Source organism: Thunnus thynnus, chromosome 15 (assembly GCF_963924715.1).
Source record: "Thunnus thynnus chromosome 15, fThuThy2.1, whole genome shotgun sequence".
Lineage (NCBI taxonomy): Eukaryota > Metazoa > Chordata > Actinopteri > Scombriformes > Scombridae > Thunnus > Thunnus thynnus.
The window spans coordinates 25888324-25911694 of NC_089531.1; the positions used below are offsets into that span (position 1 = coordinate 25888324).

The window sequence follows — 23371 nt, forward strand, 5'->3', positions numbered from 1 at the left end:
GTGGTTTCTTTCAAATTAAAAGGCATGCTGAACTACTATATTGCAATGCTATCCATGTAACATCTCTGTGCCTCTTCTATTTTTATTTCCCCAAGATAATCATAACAACGAATATTTAATTGGAGATACGGCGTTTACCCCATCGACTGTCCCCATATTTATGACCAAAAACGGACAGATGTTCAGTTTTATTCTGAGGCTAAATCTTATATTTCCCGTTGTATTCGGTGTTTGTCGTGGACTTGATACAGCTGTAAGTGGGACAAATGAAGTTCATTTTCCACAGCTGGTGATGGCGGATGTTGTCGAAAAAGACACCATGAGGAATTACCATATAGCGTCAGAGAAAATGAACCCAGAGGCCAGCCGCTATCCGTACTGTATTGTGTGGACTCCCATCCCCGTGTTATCGTGAGTTATCGCCGCCGGTGTCGCAGGTCGGACATGGGACGAAGTGACGACTTCATGAGCTAACGTTGACGTTAAGCTAACGTTAGCTAGCAGCCAGACGTAACATTACAGCAGCATCCTGTTGCTGATACACTTTAATAAATCTGTCTGTGACTTCGCTTTTAGTAAAAGCCACAGTCACCAATATCACCTCAGAATATTGAAAACTTATGAGTAACGTTAAATTGTAAAGTAGACACTTCGGTGCATATATGATTAGACAGTTTTACAAATAACACCAACTGAACAAAACAAAACGAAAACACGGTTTTACAAAACCGAAGCTTTGTCTACAGTTCATTAATCTTAAAGTTACTCTTCTAATATTGTTCTAAAGCATTTTCAACTTGCAAAACTGTCAAAATCATACAGTTGTGTATATTAGTCACAAACAATGACTCTCTAAATGTGTGGTGTTGGTGGCAGAAAATATGTAACCATTGTTTTGTTTTTATTTTTTAATCAAACTTTTGCTTAATATGATCTCATCTGTCATTGCAACAGTGATTACAGTTGTGTAATATGTGAGTCCCTGGCGTGCGTGGATTTGAGTCTTACCTCCAACTACACTTAGTTTAAAGCATTATTAGTAATAATTTAATATAGTATAAGGCTGCTTTATATGGACAAAATCAAATATCACAATATTTTTGACTAAATACCTCTATCAATATTGCAACAATATTGCAGGGATGAGGCACTTTCACAAAATATTTACACTGAGAATTTTGATAAATAATCATCAGTAATGTGATATAATGACTAAGTGAGTAAAGACAAATAATAGAGCTAGAACAGTCTGGTAAGTTCAGAAAATGACACCACTTTACTGTAATGCAGCCTTTAACACCAGGAAAAGACAACACTTATGCCACATCATGATATTACAATATCCAAAATCTAAGGTGATATGTAGTCTCATATCATGACATCGATATAGTTCTAGTATAGTACTTGACTGACACAGCTTGTCCTTCTTGGATCTGCCCAAAGATGTGATTATGTCCACTAATATTTACATGTGTGTTCATCTTTCTATGGTGTATTATGTTTGCTTATTGCTTGTTTTAAGTAGTAATGTTAACTTTGCATGTTTTTATTCAGATGGCTGTTTCCATTCATTGGACACATGGGGATCTGTACTTCCACCGGTGTCATCCGGGACTTCGCCGGACCGTACTTTGTCTCAGTGAGTAATGACTATAGTGCTGTGGGGTTTACATTAATCATTTTTGAGATAATATTGTTGGCTGTATGTAAAATGGATATACAGGGCGTATAGAGTAGAGTACATTGACTTTACTCTCACTGGTTGTGAGGAAACACAGTTAGTATAAGGTTAAAGTGCTGATTTTTAGCTTTGGGAATTCTCCACTGAAAACCTGCTGTATGTTTTGAGCATCCAACACTCAAACCATAAAAGCTGAAAGCTTTTGACACCCAACCCTACAGCTGTATTTCATGACACTTTTGGCCCAGAAACACTGATTCAGCTTGATGAAGATTTCTTGGCTGAAGATGGAAACCAAACATTGTGATTTTGGTTAGAAAAAACAAAACAAAAACATGACAGAATATAAAAACCCAGTGTGAGTTTTGTATAAAACCTACTTTTAGCTATTTGTTCTGCAAAGATTACAACTGTTACACAGATTTTTGAAACCTACACAGTTTGTCAAATTGAACAGCAATGACACACAACCACACAGTGAAGCAATATGCCTAAAAGCTTGATGTGTGAGAGCCAAATGGGATTGACTTAAAGGTTTGACACATTCAGATATGCTTTATGAAGCCAACCGTCTAATGGAAAAGTTGAACTATTGAACAATTTCTTTAATTTCTTCCCCAAAGTTGATTCAGCTGACCACAATTTGATTTTTTTCCAGAAATATTAGATTGTGATCTACACTTGTAGAGAAGTATAATTCCTAAATACTCATATTAGAACGTTCAAATGTTTTTTTAAATAGCAGCTTTACAAATGTAGCTTGGACCCATTTGGCTGCTACACCCAAACAAACTTGATGGTGAATACAAGCAAACAGGATGAGAGGCACATTTCCTACATTCTTAATGCTAAAACCATCTAAACTACGTATTCTGGGTTGTAAAAACTCCAAAAGTGTGTTAGTGTACTTGTGTCTTCACATGAATCAAAGAAACATTTAATACACACATGATCACTTCAACCAACATGAACAGTATTAAACATTTTCCCTTTTTTTGCAGGAGGACAACATGGCTTTTGGAAGACCAACAAAGTAAGTACATGGCTTGTTGTGATTATACTGTTACACTGACATTGTAGTGAACCAAACCTTATCAGTTCAACACAACAACACAGTTAAGTTTGTCTCTTTATTTGAAGGTACTGGATGCTTGATGTTAGCAAAGTCTACGCGAGCGGCTCTAATGCCTGGGACACAGCAGTGCACGATGCTTCAGAGGAGTATAAGCATAGGATGGTAAGTGAGTGGTCTTGTGTCTTTTATGTACTTTATAGAAGAGTTACACCAGTAATGATCTGAACTCTTTTTTTTTCACCATAGCACAACCTCTGCTGTGACAACTGTCACTCACACGTTGCCATGGCTCTGAATCTGATGCGATATGAAAACAGCACCTCGTGGAACATGGTTAACCTTTGCCTCCTCGCTCTGATCCACGGAAAACATGTCAGGTAAGGAAGGTGAACATGTCCCGTCTTTGGAAAAACTGTTTGCTGGGTCCAGCAAGGAAAACTGATGCTGCAGAGCCTCTTGTATTTTTTTTTTTTAAACACAGGGCTGTTTCTGGTTGGAACACTGGCTTAATTGATGTTTAGCTGCTTCAGTTAGTGCGACCCAATAAGCCTATCAGCACATCTCAACAGCAGAAACAAGTACAAAGAGAAGACGGCTGCAGTACAGACCTTGCAGAATGTCACCAGGGAAAAATATCAAGTGTCCTATATAGTTCCTCTGGATGTGAACATCCTCAAATTAAAGCAAACAGTCAGCACTTTAAAGTCACTGTTTTGTTGTCAAATCCTGTGTGCACAAGTGGTGCTAAGACAATAGAAAGTGTCTGACTGCACTGTTGTAATTTTCTCATACAGCATCAACTGTGTTAATCAGTTCATTTTAGCATATTGTAGTTTAAGAATACCCGATTTTAGTAGCTAGTTAGCTGAGGAAATAAATAAATTCCACAATTATTGAGCAAAACTGCTTTGCAAGTTCAGTCTCATTGTAATTGAACTGTTGACACCAGGCTGTGTATTAAGAGTTTCATCGGCCTCAGGCAAGTTTCTACCACATAAGCACAGTAAATACTAGTAGCAGTACAGTTATACTGAACAGTATGCAGTTGCAGTGGTTTAAAATATTCTAGCAATTTAATTGTATGATTAAATGTACAAAGACTTTCATACATAAAATCGGCAATTAGCATCTTCAGCCCAGAAATCCTAGAACGTCGTCTGCTTTAAAAGCTGATACAACACAAGCACTGTACAGTCATGTGCAGCTGCTGTCTTCAAAGCCGCTGTTAGAAGTAGGACTGAAGCTTGTGAATGAGGTTTCTCTCTGGGATCCCAGGGGCTCGGGCATGATTTCACAGGTATGCCTTGAATCTGTCGGACACAAGAAAGAGAGAGAGCCCTGATTCTTAGAGAGCATGGAGAGTGTATGTAGGTCATTCCTCCAGAAATATTTTGAATACTAGCGTTGCAGGAATGGACTACATATCCCAGTGTTTGTTCTTTTACTTCTATCACAGCTCCCTTCATTCATACCAGTCACTGTTCTTTTCACTCTGTGGGGGTGAATGGGATTTCTGTGAGGAAAAAGTGACATCACTGCATACTGTCTATACTGAAACAGTTGCCATGGTTACAGCCAGCACTGGGATATTGATGACATATGCCTTCCCTTCACTATCAGGGCACTGGATGGGGGGGAAATTGTACAAAAATGTGATTATCTCTCTATCTCTCTCTCTCTCTCTCTCTTCTCTCTCTTCTCTCTCTCTCTCTCTCCCTCCTCTGCTTCATCCAGCTGTGCGGGCTTCCTGAAGACCTGGCTGCCTTTCCTGATGCTGATGGGCATCATCCTTACAGTGGCCCTGGCCCTCAACCTCCGGTGACCTGGGAGGCAGGTTCACGACAAAGTGTAACCCCCGCAGGTCTGATGTAGGGCTGACCTTTTAAAACATCAAGGGGGCGGGGAGGGGGGCATCACACGGTGTCGATAGAAAGCAGCCGAGGAAATAAAGACTACTCACCTCCGAGAGAAGATGTCCAACACATGTACACCAACACATGTTTGGTCTGTGGAAAGCAGAGGCGACCTGTTACTGGCATCACTCCAGCGGTGGAGCTGGAATGCCCTAGTGACGGAAATTCATCTATACTCAGTCATTTATTTTTCGAGAGATGGGGCTGAACATCCCCCCACCACTACGACTAACAGGACCACACAAACACACTTAATGGATTATGATTAAAGAAAGCCTAACAGCAGGTTGAAGCCATCACCACCTGCGAAGTGTAGAAGTTAGGTAGCTTTATTAATAGTTGAATAGAGATAGGTCAGTGTTGAATTCTCTGAGGGAAACACATTCATGCCTTGCTTTCAGATTTTGATGATCTTACTTTGTAATGGATTTGGGAGTGTAATCCCTTGATTCAGTGCTTCCTGAATGCCATTTTTTCTACTGGAGAGCACAAACATGTTAAATCAATTAGATGCCTTTCTAGGGAATTTCTCGCATTTCACGCTTGATTTAACGTAGCTCTTCTACAGCACTACAACTTAAACCGAAATACGCCAGAGCAGTTTGTATTTTTGTGCATTTTCTTACCGCATTAGATCAGTCTAACTCCGTAGGATATCAGTAAGTCTGCATCTTCTAAAAAAAAAAAAAAAAAAAAGAAAAGAAATATTTTCTCAGAGACGTGTTTGCATTATGTATTTTCAGATGGATCACCTCATGGTACTAAAAATAGGTTTACAATAAATGTTTTCATACTATAGATCATCAGTGCAACGACTGTAGCAACCTCAACGAACGTGGCTGTGGAAAACACCTGGAGATACTCAGTAAAGCTCCTTCTGGTTTTCTATACTTGTGCCAAATGCGGGAGACCAACATAAACTGTGTCATTGAATATTTAACTCTTTTAGCGGAACAGCTCATCGATTATTCCAGTACGATTGAACGAAAAGCCTCAGAGCGATGAATCCTTTCTGTTCAACCGAAGAGAGGTTTTGTTTTTCATTAGTAATTTTGACTTGAGTCAGTGCCTAAAAATGATCTCTTTCTACAGACCCTGTACGCTTTAGTTTTGACCCGTTTTTTAAAAAAAAACAAAACATCAATTCCACTTGATGGTTGGCACTCGAAATCAGTTGCCATGGCTGTCGTGAGTAGATTCAAATCCCCTCATTGTTTGCAATCAAACAGGGAAAAAAAAAAAAGTGTTGAGCCCTCTCTTTGTCCGCGGTGCTGCCAGAAGCAGCAGGTAGCCAGGATCCTCAGGTTTTCACGCTCACCACCCCCTGCTGAACATCCCCAGTCCCCCCCCCCACCCCCCTCTCAGCGTCCGGCCAGCGTCGCTCCTGCTGTTTTTTTTTCCACCTCTGCAGATCAGATTGGAAGGTCATTGTGAAACGTCAGCTCCGTTTCACAAAGCTTTGATACACACTGGCCAACATCCTGCAATAATCCAAAGTAGATGTCATTTAAGTGTGAGCTTTTGAATTCAAATCTGTTTTGTTTTGGGTTTTTTTTTCTGTAGTAAGGGTTCAGGGCTAACACAGCGCTCTCCTCATCAGGAAAGCAGATATTCTGTGGCCTTGTGTGTGTATGTTTCACCCATGTTGCCTGTAGATATTTGAACACACATCACACTGTACACCAGGTGCTCTTTATATACTTTGCAAACTTGATCGCTCACTCAACAGTTTAATCTCCTGAATAATTTAGTCTCATTTTGTTCTTTTTTTAACTCCACTTCTTCATATCTCTGCTCTGCAGTGAAGCAGATTCGTGCCTGAATGAGTGTATGATTGTGTGTGTTAGTCATGCACACAGCAGTGATTGGAGAGAGAGAGAGAGAGAGCATATGATTGCATGCCAGCACGTGTGTATTGCATGCATGCGAGACTATGAAGTTGTCTGAGAGAGAAGTTCATGTTTGACTCATACTGTGGCTTCTTGATTAATAATCAGCTGCATATCACGGCAGCTAACTGCCTAGCGATTCAGTTCTAGGTGTATTATTCCACATCTTCCTCTTAATCTCTGAAGATTACAAGTTTTATGTGATTGCTGGTAAATCTTAGCAGGAATAAATAATGCATCAGACTGTAGCAGGCCTGTGTTAGTTGATTGGATGCAATAGCTTGTACCGTAGCTACAGATTCTGTAGATTAAAGCTGCAGAGTCATTTTCTCAAAGCGTTTAAATAAGGGGACACACACACACACACACACACAGAGAGAGAATCTGGTCTCAATTTGGAAAGTGAAAACTGTCTTAAAAAGACATTTTTTTTAATTTTTGATTTTTTTTACTGTGACTTCAAGGCTGTTTTTCTGCCTTCGAGGTCCTCGTCACTTGTAACGCGTGTCAAGAGGAAATCTCCTCTTATTGTAAATACAAACTCACACCCCAAAGTCTCAAATATTTATCTTTTAAATTATTGAGATATTCCGATTTTTGGACTTTGGATGCAAGTAGCATACTGGTAGCCCTAGATTGATGTTAGTAAAGGTAGCATGTGTTTTAAAAAAAATAAAATAAAATAAAATCTGGAAATATGCTCTTTATGCCTAAACTGCAGCAACATTTTTTACATCTCTGTCCAAAACGTGGATGTGGAAAATAGCTGTAAAAACAAACAGAGAAGTGAAAATAGCCTTGGTTCTCTGAAATTACGCTAAATGTCGGAAAGTGGGAGAACAACTCATACTGTGTCTTTGAATATGTAAGTTGTTCTTTAGTGAATCAGCTCATTCATTACACGTCGAGCTATGAAAGGTAATGAATGAATAGCTCTTTGAGATCCGTCGATGAAACTCTTGCTTTTGACGTTCAGTTCAACATTGTCATCATCACGGCTTCTGACATATAGACATATATGTAACGTTTTAGGAGGAGAGCTAGAGAAAGGGATGATAAATAGTTTGCCGATCCTTTACCAGAGTGCATGTGCAAGAATGCCATATTCAGCGGAGATCATTTGAATGGTTGAGACGTTGCCTGCTGCGGTGCCTTGTTGTATCCAAGAGCCAGGTCCAGGAATGTGGAGACCTGTGGTCCCAGCAATTGAGTCCGTTGACAAAAGACAGTTGGGATGCTATTATTAGTGCCACTATCCATATATACTTATACCAGTCTGCAATTTCAAAACCCTCTTTTGTTTCTCTAATCCTCAAAATATCTTTTATGCTGCAGATCATATAACCCATGGGGAATTTTAAGAATCCTGCAAGTGACTGTGTGAACTATGAATGTGTTTATGACTTACAGCTATAATACCAATAAAGATGTCTATTATTGTAGAAACTTGTGTGAGTTTTTCTTTCTTGGATTTCCATCATTGAATCATGACAACTGTGTTTCATCAAAGTTGTCAGCAGGAAGGATGATGTTAGGATTTCAAGTCTCCCTGAGCCGTGAAAGACAAAGTCTCATCTCCCCCCCCCCCCCTTGAAGTTTCTATAAATACACTGAGAAGTGTTTCTCGTAATAATCATTAGAAGTTGTCAGAATACACATGGAGGAAGGGAAGCCATCGGCAGCTTTGATACTTTACTATCAATCAGCTAAAAGTCTCAGTGAATGGCGATTATCCTGCAGAGCATCACAGTATTCAAGACAAGCAGGATCAAAGGCTTTGCAGTCTGGCCCCCAAACACCCCTCCCCCACCTTGTTACCATACCACCTGGGTAGGTGGGAATGACATGGGACATCAAATTCACTAAACACTATTAGTGAGGCGAAATTCCAGCAGCTAGAAATTCACAAAACTCTCAGGAACCTTTATATAAATGAAAATGTCAAGGATAAAGTAGAGCAATGAATGACTTTACATTTGGTCAGTGTTACAAACTAATATTCATCCCCTGATGTGACCTTTGTACAGAAAACTTATCATTATTATTATATAATATAATAAAATCTCTGCTCAGGTGTAGGGAGTGTAACCCATTGTTTCCATATGATCATATTAGGTTGACATAGACAAAATAGTGAATATAATGCAGAGAAAGAAAGCTGACAGCTCCTCCACTTTCTCCTCCTCATCCATCCCTGATGCCAGCAGAGGCTGAGAGGAAGATCTGGAGGATCGGACAGAGAGCGGGCAGAGTAAAGCCCCTCCCCGCAGATCATTGCACTAGTCGATGGTCGTTTTAACTTCATTGTTGAAGAAGAAGCGACGCCCCGCTTAGCCACGGCAAAGGATCAAAAACCCCCTCTGATCAGCACGACCCCCAGTTTTGTTCTCATGGAAATCAGACCCTGCCTCCCGGCCACACTCTCCGCAGAGATGCAAAGTTGAAGCGCATTCCCAGCCGGGACAGCAGATGATAATGATGTCTTGGAGGAGCTGATCGTATCATTTACTCCTTCTCTGTGCGTTTCTTTTTTTTTTTTCGTTTTTTGCTTGCCGCTTTCGGAGTGTTTCTGTCCAACATGCTGGTTCTGGCGCAGCGCATTGTTTTCTGTACGTTGCTCGGCTCCGTTTACGCGTCGTGCCCTCCGCGCTGCGAGTGCTCAGAGGCGGCTCACACCGTGAAGTGCGTCTCCAAAGACCTGCGGAGTATCCCGACCGGCATCCCCGGATACACCAGGAATCTGTTCATAACGGGGAATCAAATAAGTCGAATCGGGCCGGAGTCTTTCAAAGGGCTGGATAATGTGACCAACCTGTCTCTGAGCAATAACAGGTAAGACTCCTGTGCCTTACTTTAATGCAAAGCCAACATGTTACGCTGCATTCAGGACAAACCTGACCTCTGATACAATGTGTGTCAGTGGCAAAATACTGTTTTCAGTCATCAGGTGTTCCCTCTTCTCCCTGAAATATAATAGTTAAGCAGATTTCTACATTTTTGCGCTAGAAACAGCATTTGTGTGCTTCCATGTGTATTAAATTGATGCCCACGTTCAATTTTTACCCAAAGTACTGCAATTTCTGCAAAAACCAGTTCATTTCCCCACTTTCTTTGTCTTGTATGTTATTATAAGGTGTGAATGACATCTCATAAATCTCCTCAAATCCAGAATTTGCGAGGTGGAATCCCACACCTTCGCCGGACTCCGCAGCCTCCGCTCTCTGGACCTGAGTAACAACCAGCTGGCTGTCATTCACCCCGAAGCCTTCACCGTCCTGAACCAGTCTCTGCGGGAGCTCAACCTGAGCCGGGCCCTCTACAACCACTCGTCAGTGATGGACTTGGCCACCTCTCTCCGCTGGAGCTCCCTTGGGAACCTGCAGGGACTGGACCTGTCTGACAACAGCCTCATCTATTTACCCTCACGCATCTTCTCCCACTTGACAAGCCTGCGGCGGCTCCTGCTTTCCAACAACTCCCTGGTGGCCATCCACAACGCCACCCTCTCGGGCCTGGAGCGCCTGGAGGAACTGGATCTGACCCTCAACGCCCTCAAGACGTTGACCGAGGAGGGCCTACGAGAGCTGGACTCACTTCCTAGAGCTGACCTGCTGCTGGGGGAAAACCCGTTCACATGCACATGCGGAATCGAACCTTTTACCGTGTGGCTCAACAGATCACAGGGACGCATTATGGACGCTGAGGAACTGGTGTGTGCCTTCCCAGCCAGCATGAGAAACACGTCCATGCTGGCCGTGGGCATGCTGACTCTGGGATGCCACCAGAGGGATGCGGGTGCGGACCTTGCTCTGCAGACCTCATACGTCTTCTTGGGTATAGTCCTTGGCTTCATTGGCCTCATTTTCCTCTTTGTACTGTATCTCAACCGCAAGGGCATCAAGAAGCGGATCTATGACATGCGTGACGCCTGCAGGGAGGTGTGGGAAGGTTACCACTATCGCTTCGAGATCGACTCTGACCCCAGGTTGTCAGGTCTCCACGAGCGCTGACGTGTGAGAGGACAATCACCACTGGTGTATTTTCTTAAAGGAACTGACTTTTTTCTAACGCATTTAACAGTAGAAAAGTGTAAAAAAAATGTACAGATTTGTCTGTAAATATATACATACAATAGTGTTAATAATCTTTTAGCCTTGTCGGTTAAAGCATGCACTGCCCATCGTTCCTCATTACATAACTAATAGTCTTTTTTTAATACAGAATATCTTAGATGGAGACAAATGTTAATAAGGGAGCTCATTGATTGATATTTCTTATATTCATGACTGCTCTTTATGTCCACACTAGAGCAACAATAAGTGCCTGAAGTCAGCAAGGTATTGTTTTTCCTGCAACATAAGAATCCCTTTCTACATGGCAAACTCATTCAGTATTCTATGTCAGATCTTGACTCATATTTAGCTTGTAATAAAAAAAAGGAACAAAACGCTGCAATAAAATCCTGACACTATGAAAACAAACCTCTGGGAATTCAAAGCACAATCACTCATTCATCTTTGAACCGTTTCAAGCCCTTTGGTCCCCCGTCCTTCAGCCCCAGGGTGCCAGAGAGGAATTAAGCCTCCAAAAGCTTTTCCAAAGCTCTCCTAAAATCACCACTCTGCTCTTCTCTGGCTTGTTGCATTGGAAGGGGGACAATTCAGCGCAGACCAGCGGGAATATCCTAGCCCCCTCATTTTTTTTTCTCTCCTTTTTTTTTTTTTTTTTTTTTTTTTTCATGAAACGTTGCTTTGTTTCAACTCCTTGAGTTTTATTGTCAAAATGATGAGAACCAGTCGTAGGCCGAGGCCGCTGAAAGCAATCTCCCTCCTCCTTTAAAGACAACAGCCGCTCTGGAGGCTCTTTGAAGGAAAAGTCTCCACGTTTTTCTGTTTAGGGGATTTTTTTCCAATGATAAGATACAGATGATTCTGAAACACCAGCTACATTGTTTCATTCAGTAGTTTGCTCTGACCAGTTGAGGAGGGAGCCTTATGAAACTGAAGAATATGCTCTTCAACCTTTTGGTTTTTCTCTCTCTTTTCTCAAGAAAAGTGTCTTTTTAGTGGAAGTTGTCGTGGAAGAGTGGCACTCAAATCCAGAGATGTATGTCTTACATTTTACATGCATGTTTAATCAAATTCAAACCATACATCGAATGAATCACAAGCCAAAAACACGATCGTCTTCTTATCTTAAATGTCATGTGTCATCCCTGTTTTTCTAAATGGCTACATTACAAATACAACTCACTTCTTTGTGGCCTTTTAATGCTACAAAAGTCAGACACACAGACAGAGAGAGGGGATGGCGAGCTGCCATTCCCCAATGTGTTTATTGCCTAAATTACTAGCTATCTATGTTTTAGGAAAGTGGGGAAAGGAGGCCTGGAGTTAACTGAAACAGCCTCTCATTGTTCGAAGCCAAAGTAGCATCTTCGTCCTCTCAAGATGTTCTCCAAACTACTCTGATAGCAATCCAGAAATGTTTATAACATGGAGCCATTTTACTGCATGTGTAATGACAAAATAAAGCTTCAGAAAGTCATGATGTCTGTATGCTCATTTAGCGCAAATGTAATCTTGTGGGTTATGAAACAGCAGAAATACAGGGTTTCAGTAGGTATTATTTCTCCGAGCTGCAGAACCACATTAAGACGGGCATTTACTCGCTGAGGAGAAAACAATTGAGGCTCGTACGCAGTCACAGAGGGCAGCTCGGATGGCCAGACGCCTGAAATAAGCTTTGTTTTCCAGCGCCAAAAGATGCCTTGTGATACTCATTCTCTTTCTGTTTTCACAGACGACCATTATGCCGGCGCGTAATAGGATTCACTCATGGTGACAAAGTTGAGCGCTCTGATCCAGCTATTGTTAAAGTGTCATCATTCATGATAATTGCCTGTGGGAGAAAATCCCAGGGGAAGTTTTCATTTGCTATTACTAACTATTATTAACATGTCACAACCGGGGCATTAAGCCAGCTACGGGTTATTGGTGTCAATTGGCGGAGCAGCAGAGAGAAGAAAGATTATTGCCTGAATGTCATTACTTCCGTCTTCGGTCATTAAAGTGTGCATTAGGAGCCGTGCCTTTTTTTGTCTTTTTATGAGTCAGGCTGTTTGAAAAATACTGTATATGGCCTGTTTTCTATAGGCTCTGCAGGATTGTCTCAGCAGGAATGCAGTGAAAAGAGAAAAACCCTACAAATGCGTCCAGACGCTTTCTATTACTCCCTGTGCAGGAAAGGCTTCTTAAAATCAGGAAAAAAAATACCAATTGGTGTTCTTTAGTATGTTGTACATGTCTGATTAAAAGATCACATCTTTATTTCAACTTTGCTTGCCATGACTTGAATTCCCACAAGCTATTTGTTACACCACTGAGGTTTCTTTCGAGGAAGCAGTTTTAAAAAACTTTAACAGCTTTATGTTGCTGTAGTCTGTGCAGCATGTGGTTTCAGCAATTGGAAAAGGGTAAAATACATATTTGAAGTTTTTCTTTTCAGTTTTCAGAACACTCCACTGTACCACAGCAGGCTTTTTGTTTCATACGCCTTCTGTCTCTGGGAACATCTTGGCGCCATTACATGGGTTTAATGGCCATGATAGGGAATATGCCTTAAAAGTGAACACCACATCTGTGAGGAATTGAACATGTTAGAAAGAGACCACAACAGTCAGCAGTATGACGACAGAGACAAAGTGGCATCTACCCCCTCCACTGGCATGGTATGACAAATGCAGCTGTGTCTCTCTCAACTAAGGACACATGTCATCATTTACATTTGCCATCACTAAACACGACACAGTCATTTGATACTTTCTGCTCTACATGACACACTTTTAAAACCAAACCGTCCACAGCACAGAGAAACCAATTCTTGTCTCCCTCCTCTTCTATCTTCTCTCTTCTTTTAACAATGATCTTGAGAGATCTTGTGAGATCAATGAATTCACTGGTCCTGCTTCCTGTGCATCGCCTATCCATCATGTCCAACCAGTCTGGTCAGTGAAGGTGGCGACCAAACCGCAGAGGTGGTTCCAGTGGGGTATTACTCATTGTTCTGCTGCTCTCTTGATCAATGTGACTAATTGTGTTTGCCAGAGGATGCATGTGAGGAGGAGTTGGTACAGCTGGCCCACTACCCATTAAAGCCAACTGGCTTCTCATTTATCACTTTCATAAAGGCTGGATCTAACAACACACACTCAAACACACACATATACAGTATGTGCACACACACATACCTGAAACATAGTACTTATTTAAAGTCGAACTGAAATTGAAATGTGTTTTTGCTAAGAAGTCAGTACATCCTTGGTGTTTCTTTTGACTTGTGCACCTATTTGGTCAAAATTGCAATTACCAAAAAGAAGAAATTCAAGTTTTATTGTGTTATTTAATTTATATTAGTGTTCTCCAAGGGGCGTAAATTCTTTATTCTGACTGACAATGTCAGCACTGGTGCAATTTTGGTGTTGACGAGCACTGAAAATAGTTTGTAATGTCACTTCAATTCCATCGAACAGACTTTCAACCAGCTGCAGAGCTGATGTTTGGTCATTGCTTTGTCCCATCTGTGATTTCAACACTTCCTACGTTACTCTGGGACTTTACTCTGTGTTGTGATTGGAGTCACTGGGTAACACACAGAATGCTGAGAATAAAGGACTACCCTGTGCTGTGAGTTTTGAAAATCTAGTTATTTGTCATTACCACAGCTGAACCCATGACAAAGAGACAGCTAACAGCCAGCTAGCTAGACCTTGTTTCTATTATCACGGACAAACAAGAAAGAAATGGTGTGTTCAGAGGTCATAAATTTCCACATTGCAAATTCCTAATTCCGAGCTTGATGTGTTCCACTACTCACGACACAAAGTGCAAACAATCAACATGGCTGACTGTGAGAAACTCATCTTCTTATGGCAGGCAGCATATGAATATTTGCAACGTCAGCAGAGTTTAATTAAATACATCAGTGAAAAAGAGGAGGATAAGGTAAGTCACTAGATATTTTACATGACATTTTAGTCGGAATGTTACACACAGTAGCCTACCAAGTACCAGTAATGATACATGTTTCTGATAGCCTGTGTCATTTATTAATGTAGCCTAAGTGAACAGTCTTCATTTTGAGAATTTTATTAATTCAACACCATTCGAAACCTACTTCTCTTGGATACTGCCATATTGAGTGGCATCAGAGCATCTGCTTCTCGGTGCATGAAATTGGCCCAAGTTTTCCAGTCAGAGTTCCAATTTCAAGAGCTGTTCCAACTTACTTTTTCAAGTAGGAGGGCGTACATTTTTCAGTTCCGAGTTGTCTGGAAAACAGCAAAAGTGCTAGGGCTGCCAAACTCAGGAGGTGAGGTGTGAAAAAAAACATGACTGAAAAGTAGCGTGTGGTAGGAATCAGTGCTAACGTTACCAAACCAGGCTAACTGGCTGCCAGTTTCAAATACGAACTTAGCCACATGATGGCTCCTCCCGAATGTTCAATGTTATGAAGGAACAGACGTCTGAAATTGCTAACAATAACCAACGCTATGTGGGCTTGTTGAAAAAAGAGGAAAATGTCTTGTATTAGTGTTCGTAAGCTATACAGGAACAGGCTTCATTCAACGGTGACGGTGACGGTGTTTATACATGTACAAACAAATCTTAAAGTCTCTGCTCTGAAATGCTAGGGGTGCGTCCACTGAAGGCACTGAAAACACGGCCCAACTGAACAGCCTCTGAGTTAACAATGCTCGTACCAAACTCCCGTTTAAAATAGGTCTTGTTTGTAGGTGTACGGTAAGCTACATGGATGATATTTTAAAAATAAAGTAACGTAAGGAGCTACTGTTTAATTCGGGACATATTGTATGTAAATGTGGACTTGTTTCAGTAAAAACTTAAATGACTAGTTAACAAGCGAACCATCACCAATCACTGTTATGTTAAATTGTTGTTTTTTTCAATGGAGTTCAGTGCACTTAATATTACTCACTTCTGTGCTTAAAAGTCCTTGGCAGCTTTGTTGTGGCCATCACCCTTGGAGCAAAAGCTTCTCACGCTGTACTTTTTGGTGAAGTGCTGCCCAGCAAATGCTCTCCTTCTGCACAGCTGGTGCTGAAGCTGAAGCTGCGGGCGGTGGCTAGTGTCAGCCACTGTCAGTGCCACATCCGTTGACTCTACCTGTCCTCCCAGCTGAACAGCTGGTGCTGTGTCTCCACCTGTCAACGGATGCTTTAGCAGGGCTTAAAATAACTCCTTGACTGCTAACATTAATGGAAGATGGCCCCATTCACAAGTAAATGAACATTTGTAAAACTACCCAGTGTAAAAATAGTAACTATGAGTACGTGCACTATGTACATACGTTTATATAGTGGGGGAGGGGTCATGCTAGTAACCCCTCTATGTCATACAGCCACCATTTCAGGCCCGCCCAAAAAATCCTGAATACAGTAATGCTGAAAAACAGTACAATGCTCTAACTCCATGATTCAGTTTTACATAGTTCACAGTCTTTTCACGATTTCAGCAATTATTTTCTAACATGTATAATGTGTTTAAAAAGAAATCTCTGATTTTCATTTACACAGACTTTAAACACTGAAGCTTCAAACTGAACCTTGTTGACACTGAATGACAGGGCCTTACTGATGACTGAGAGCACTGTTGTCAGCTCAGCTGTAATTATTCTTGTTAAAAGTCACTGTCAAACATTCTAGTGGTATGAACAGTGTTGCTTTCATTCACTGATGTATGTACTGAAGTGTATTTGAGTGGTGATGCAATCATTTAACATAGAATAAAAGTGAACTAACTACATAATGACTACAAATCTGATCTGAATGAAACGTTTGGCAAAGCGATTCGTAATTTCTATGTCTATGGGGCACCAAAGAAGTTGACAGCATGTCTCCTTGCAATGCTGGCCCTTATCTGTCAGTCAATCACTGCCATGGGAAACAGCCACCATGAAGGGTGAAGCTTAAACACAGTTTCCACAAATAACACAACAGTTAGATCCTTTTTAGAAATATGGAAAAATCTGCACAATAGTTCCAGCATAATTATCGTTACACAAAAAATTTGCAGAATTCAAATTTCACTTTGACTTTTATAAAACTCACAATGCAAATGGATTTGATTTGCGTTTAATTGTATAATCTATCAGTCCCCATTTGGTATGTTTACCACAGAGTTTGTACAACATGTATATGTCCACGTTTCATAATGGGATTCTTTATGCTCTTGAAATTTAAACAAAAACCTCTTGGTGCATGACCGCAATAGATCCCCAGACCCGAGGAAAATGAGAAACAAATGCGCTCAACAAAACAAAGTCCTGTCTCATATGAAAGAAAGACTCATGTAAAACACTCCACCACAACAATGCAGCTTCCCTCTGAAGTCTTTATGACCGCGTCTCCATTGATCTCTGAATTGACTACAACTGTAAACGTAGCAACAGCACGGCTCTGCCAGTCCTTGTGGGCCCCCCCCCACCACCCCCACGCCTTCCCCTCCTCAGGGGCCTCAGAACAGAGAGTGTCCTGAAGCCTTGTTGTGGGCGCCGCTGTCCTCCAGCTGGCCACGAATCAGTCTCTCAATCCATGTGGCTTGTAAGAAGTTTTGTTTTGTTGTTGCTGTGGTTGTTTATAGGAGGATGAGGTTAGGGAGTTTTCAATTAGCGAGACATATTTCCCTCCATGTCCCATCCTGCATCTTTCTCTCAAACTCTGAATGAGCTCCTAAAGCTGCGGCTTACTTCACGTGCAGAAACTTAAAGAAAAGCGTTTTCCTTCTCTGTTTTATGTTCTTACACAGTCCCTCAAGGGACAACAACACAGTATAAAGATGAATTGTTTCGATGGAGACCAAACGTAATGAAGTCCTTCGATTGATTAGTCTTACCAGAGGAATAAGCCACAAGATGATTCATTAAAGACTTTCTCCTCTGGTACTCTCAGAGAAACGGAATAAGGCCTGTTTGCCGGTTGATTATAAATGGCCTTGACCCGTTTTAAAGAAAGGACAAGATACTCACAACTCCTGAACTACTTCATCATCTGCTTCATGCATCAATGGTTGGGTTGGAATTGAGCAGAGAGCCCAGCAAATACAATAGTCTAGCTGGAAACAAGAGTCATTTGAAGACACTTGGGATCACATCTTTCTTCAGTAGACCTACAATGATTCATATACAATTACTTAATTTATTGCTTGCTATAGTTTTCTTTCAGTTTAAGCCAGTCAGAATGGTAGGCATTTCAACAGCTTAGTTTTTGTTTTTTGAGGGTTTTTCTTTTTACTAATTGGGTCTAATCTTTATTACTTTGGCCACCATTTCTAACAGCAATGGTAACATTGTTCTCACCATTCAGTTTAAAAAAAAAACAGGTTAGCCAAATGTATTTGGAAAAGAAAATTATAGTGAACAATATAGCAATAAAATAATGATATTTATGTTTATACAATATGATTTGGCCTTTGCTGGCTTTTTGTATGACAGTGAGTTGGCATACCTGAACCATGTGGCTGCTCTCGAGAGGCTTGGTGTCAGCGAAGTGCTCTAGAACTTAATAATAGTACAGCAAGATAACTATCTGCCCTAAACAGGACTTTGCCGTTCATAATCAGCTTGTCAGCCAAGTCGAAACAACTTCACATACCTTCATATTAAACTTTCTGGGAATTAGTTAACTTCAGCTTCAGGACATTGCATCTGTAAAGTGGAATGGAAAGAGTGCAACCCATTTGATGATGAATCCTCGAGCTGCTCGTGGAATGCGTTAGGTGTGAACTCTCCATAGGTAGTTTGACCTCTCGCCTTCCAGGAGAGAGGAGACGTAAGCTCATTATTATTACCTTCATTATTTCAAATGCTGGACCAGATGCCGGAGCGGGAGGGGGCCCAATGCACCCAACAGGGATCTAAGGCACCTGATTGGTCAGGAGGAGAAGAGCGGTTCGGAGGCCAAAGGGTAGATTCTTCCGGAGAAGAGACACCATCTGCTGACCGTCTTTCTCTGACTTTACATCATCTTGCTGCAACAAGGACTTTATGGAGATGATGCTGCTCACTTTGAATGAGGACATCCAGCACTGTATGTTACATGATGAAATATAATAAATCTCATTACTGTAAATTAGACAAATACTGTGTATATGTTTAAATTATTCAATGATTCACATATCAGATATCATGTAGGTTCTTCCAAACATAAATTTAAATAAGTCTGACAAACATGTAATGCAATGGATATTTTTTCTGTGTTTTGCAAAATAAATCTTAATTTACATCACTTTTTTCCTTTGGTTAAACTTAAATCATGAGGCAGATGTTAATCAAATTATTCTTAAGCACACACAGCTTCACTGTGCACAATGATGTGTGTGCAGACTTTGTGTTTTCATATTCATCTGCTTAAAAGGGAAAGTCTGTTTTCAAATTAAATCTTGTGACTTGTACCTACAAGCATGTTTTTGTGACATCATAACTAGTCTGGAAGCCAGTCATGAAATTATATTATTATATTTACATCCTCGTAGATTCTGGATTTTTCAGTGAGGGAGGAATTGGTGTAATTTTTAGAATTTTCTAACCAGGAAATTGATTTTTTTTGTGGGGAAATAATATCAGACAAATTATTATTTAGAGCAGAGTATTTTTAAGTGTCATGAAATATGTCTGGAAGGGATCATTTTTTAAGGGCGAAACAATATATTTATGACCAATTTTCAATTATTTACATCCAATAGGAACAACTGGGTTTGGGGCTGAGTGCCACAGACAGGGAGGGGAAGTCAGAAAATATGAAGAGCAGACTAATACTTTGTTGGTGTTGGTCTTTTTATGGAATTTATTGACTATAAGAAAATATAGAGTATAGAACTATATGGTATAAATGACCAAAAACTGCAGTTGCATACACCTGGACAAGTTCTATATCCTGAAGAATACCGTTAGATATTGTTGAAAACTCCATAAAAGCTACTAAGTGAATTTTAAGTTTGGAATATTATATCACAGATATGTACTTTTGTAGTCATTTAAATGATAGCAAAGTAAAGAATTATAGGCTTGATGTGGATGGAGAGCATAAACAGAGAGAAAAAGACATGTTTTCAGATTCAAGTAACACAATATAGACACAGCCTCTATCTGTGTTACTGACCCTTCTCACAAATATCCCCACATCCTGCATTGCTCTGCACATAAATTAGATGACGACACAGTGTTTGCCTTCTCCTCCATCACACTCCATTTGTGGGTCTGTATCTAGCTTAGCATGACCTAACACGGTATAACCTTTGCAGGAGAAAGGCTCCTCAAATGAGCATGTCATCCACTTGTCCACAGATCGGGGGTCTGTGCAGATCGCAGTGTATTTCCTTCTTTGGAAATCGACAGCAGAAAATGTGCACGTATGAGACATCATGCAGGCAAATTCTGAATTTGAAAGAGAGAGATCATCCACAAGGAGAAAAGAGTCACCTACTTTGATGAATAGATCTCATTTACAGTTTGATTTATGTCACCCTTCCATGTTTTGTGTATGTTTTTTTTTTAAAAGCCTGCCTCCAGTAATGCCTGTGTCATCAGGACCGCTTCTGCTGATTCCAACAGAGGACTTTCACTTGCTCCATTCGCTCATATGAATGTTGATAGGAGTAATGGAAAGAATTCAGAAAGGAGGAAACTGTTCCTGCAAAAAGTTCCTCTGCGCTATTTCCTCTGACAGGAAATTGTGTCTTTGATCTAAGCCACCACACTCATCTGGTCATCGCATGCGAGGTGTCACTCCTTCCTACAGCGGAGAGGGAGGAAATTTGCTATCACCACTCGCCCATATGAATGTCTTAAACTTGAGCTGCTAAAAGATGAAAAATAAGATTGCAAAATTGAATAAATCTGGGGTTAAGAAGTGCAGGCATGTGCCCCAGAAAGTAGGACAAAATGACAGATTTACTTGTCGCCTAGAACGTGCTTAGAGCCAGACAGACAGACGGACAGACAGACTCCTGCACTTGTATCATGCTTCTCCTGGCAGCAGGAGATTGCCATTAATGAACATTATTGACCAAGCACAGTCTGGGATAGAGATTCATACCTGCCAGATTACCAGGGAGTGTGTCCTGTACATGGCTTAGTGTGTGTGTGTGTGTGTGTCACCTACACTGACAGTATAGAGGGTCATTTTCATGCTGAGTGCCCCACATGGTCACAGATCTGTCAAATAGACGCAGGAAGCTGATGATATCACACTTACATGCAAATATGACATCATGCATTTTGCTCATTATTTTGTGCAGAGAAACAGAATTCAAATAAAGAAGTGATGTATGATGTGGATGTTGTGGAATGGGAATTACAGTCTGTGATTCATATTCTGCAAACAGAAGGTTGAAACATGCTGATCTGGATGTGTTGTTTGTCACAGTTAGGGTCGACTGCATCATTACTGCAGTATGCCGCCTGGGTCTATTCAGCGTCAGGGGGTGCAGGAGGCATCATTAATAATGTTAACAAGGCCATCATGACTTAACATGATCTTTCTCAGGGTCAGGCTTGATGCACAGAGGAGAAATCTCTGCAAAAAAAGCAGACAATAGCTATTAACTGTTACTCTATGTGTAGAAAAAGCTTTATCAAGCTAAATAAAGCTTTTACTTCCCATTTTTTGCATATAAACAGAAGGAAAGTGTGATAGAAAGAGGTGAAAGCTAAAAAGGTGAAAATCAGCAGATATCTTTCCACCCTGACACCACAGCAGCAGGCACCTGTAGACAATCAGCTCATTAAGCAGTGATTGGTTGCAGGCTGCAATAAATGCTACCTGTCTGCTACACACACGCAGAGCAAGTAGCTTCAGGGTAGTTGGGCTACTGTTGCTTTCACTGGGCTGCACGCTTTGGCACACAAAATGGCTTGTGGAGTTCATTTGGGGTAAGTTGTTGCAGCTATTTTAAGTATGTGTTGAGTTGCTGTTAGCTGTCCCATTTTCTTCTGACCTTGATGTCTTGTTTGCTGTGCAGGATCTTTCTGATTTGCTTAGTTCAAGCAGAGCATGTACGCTGTTCATGGGCTACACAAGGTGAGCAGAACACAATTATGTCAAGTCTGTACACTTAGTGCTGTGGTCTGCTAGCTGTGGATTCATACTCTTGTTTCTCATGCAGCTCAGGGACAAAACAGCAACACATATGTTGGCTTCTCGCAACAGGATAGTGGACTAAGAAGACTTGGTGGTAGCTATCTCCAGAATCAATTCAGACAGGCCTCTGTTGCTCCAGGCTCAGCCCAAAGCAGTAGCTTCAACACGGACACTGGTTACAGGCAGGGACTTTCCAGTAGTGGTTACACACATAGTGTTTCACAGCCAGCTCAAAGCGGCTATACTTCAGTCAGGTTAGTGCAGAGCAGCTCAGTGTCAAAACCCAACTGGAGAATGACAAGCTTGAATCAGTTAAATGCTCAAAAGGTGCCCAAAAACCAGTTTGACCTTTCTGCTCCTATTTCAAGTGGTGGTTCTGTCAGTAAATTCAGTGTTAAAAAGCAGAATGATCCTACTGTCGGCAAGAGCAGGACTTGGCCAGTTAAGCAGGGTATACAGCGTACTAACCAGTATCTGTCCAGCAGTTCTGCATCTATTCTGGGTCCTAGGGAAAGCTACTCCTTCAGGCCAGCCTCCCACCAGTCTGCAGCACAGAAATCTCCCAGCACTGCTTTTGCAACACCAGCATACTATGGGCAAAGTTCATCCATGCTAAATCAAAAGCACACTCCAAGAGGCTTCTCTCCAAAGTCTTCCTACTTGTTCAGCCCAAGAGCACCTGCACCTGTATCACAGCGCAAATATGTTCAGATGCAAACATCAGCCAGTGCCCCTGCTAGAAGATCTTCAAGTCACAGCTCTAAAGCATCTAAAAAGCCTTCCAGTTTTTCATATTCTCAGAATGAGAGGACTCGACACAACCCTAGCCAGACTGAGGCTGGAAACCCATACAATACCTACAAGCCTACTTCCAGCAGGGCCTCAAGTCACAGTCTGAAGGCACCTACAAGCAGCAGAACTGGAACCTCTGCTCAGAACTTCGCCCCGACCGAAATTCACAGCATCCCTCAACGTTTCGGTGGCTTCGCTATTAGACGGCTAAAAGAGCCTGACCAGAAGGAAGTAAGTGTCCAGAAGCCACAGCAGACCTACACAGCTCCCTCACAACAGCTGGCATCTTACAAGCCACCGGTCCCAAGTGTTCATCAGGAGAGCAAATGGAAGAGGGTCAGGCCACATTTAGGACAACTCACAGGTGAGTATCTGATCACTTCTCATTCTGCTTCTGTATGTTCCAGAATATTTCTAATTTGTCTCTCTCATAGGTGCAGCAGGTGTCCTTGGATGAACAGTGTTTTGAAATAAATTAAACTTAAATCCTATCTTGTGTTAATTCATCCCCCATTATGTGGTACTGAATGTCATAGCTTGGATGCACATGAATGTAGACTTGGTGCCATCTAGTGTGTAAAAGATGTGTTGCAAAATGGATAATCTAAAACAGGCAGTCTAGAAATGTCCCGCATCACTGCAAATACAAGTTTCTTTAACTGAAACTAAACATCTACTTGGGAGACATTTGGGCAACTGAGAATCTGACTTATTGAAATGTGTCTTTACTCCACACACTGCATCAAATGTTTTTGTAAATGAATGCAGAGGGCTCCTTAAAAATAAAACTCGCTGTGTATATACAACTTGAAGCAGTTAATGCTGTTAAACTTAGAACATTGACCTGCCAACTGTTTATCACTG

At 41.2% G+C, this 23371-nt stretch overlaps 3 protein-coding genes across 4 annotated transcripts; all 3 read left to right on the plus strand.

The window, feature by feature from the left end:
• The first annotated feature begins 235 nt into the window (after positions 1 to 235).
• Positions 236 to 8004, plus strand: tmem222b (transmembrane protein 222b). Of its 2 annotated transcripts, none has more exons than XM_067611547.1 (6): positions 236 to 437; positions 1555 to 1639; positions 2683 to 2714; positions 2822 to 2918; positions 3003 to 3133; positions 4491 to 8004. In XM_067611547.1, exons 2-6 carry the CDS (start codon positions 1580 to 1582, stop codon positions 4576 to 4578), a joined length of 408 nt encoding a protein of 135 aa, XP_067467648.1. In that variant the 5' UTR covers positions 236 to 437; positions 1555 to 1579; the 3' UTR covers positions 4579 to 8004. The 2 variants fall into 2 exon arrangements, with proteins under 2 accessions (XP_067467648.1, XP_067467646.1); XM_067611545.1 differs by having other exon boundaries at positions 236 to 411.
• A 162-nt stretch (positions 8005 to 8166) lies between these two features.
• tpbg1b (trophoblast glycoprotein 1b) lies at positions 8167 to 12102 on the plus strand. Its single transcript, XM_067611544.1, is given in 3 exon segments — positions 8167 to 9390; positions 9728 to 10546; positions 10548 to 12102. Coding segments are annotated over 3 exon segments (1101 nt in total). The 5' UTR covers positions 8167 to 9136; the 3' UTR covers positions 10576 to 12102.
• A 9295-nt stretch (positions 12103 to 21397) lies between these two features.
• On the plus strand, positions 21398 to 23009 carry LOC137197983 (uncharacterized). The gene is made up of 4 exons (XM_067611548.1): positions 21398 to 21507; positions 21597 to 21655; positions 21741 to 22871; positions 22942 to 23009. The coding sequence occupies exons 1-4, from the start codon at positions 21485 to 21487 to the stop codon at positions 22962 to 22964; spliced, it is 1236 nt and encodes a 411-aa protein (XP_067467649.1). The 5' UTR covers positions 21398 to 21484; the 3' UTR covers positions 22965 to 23009.
• Positions 23010 to 23371: the final 362 nt, after the last annotated feature.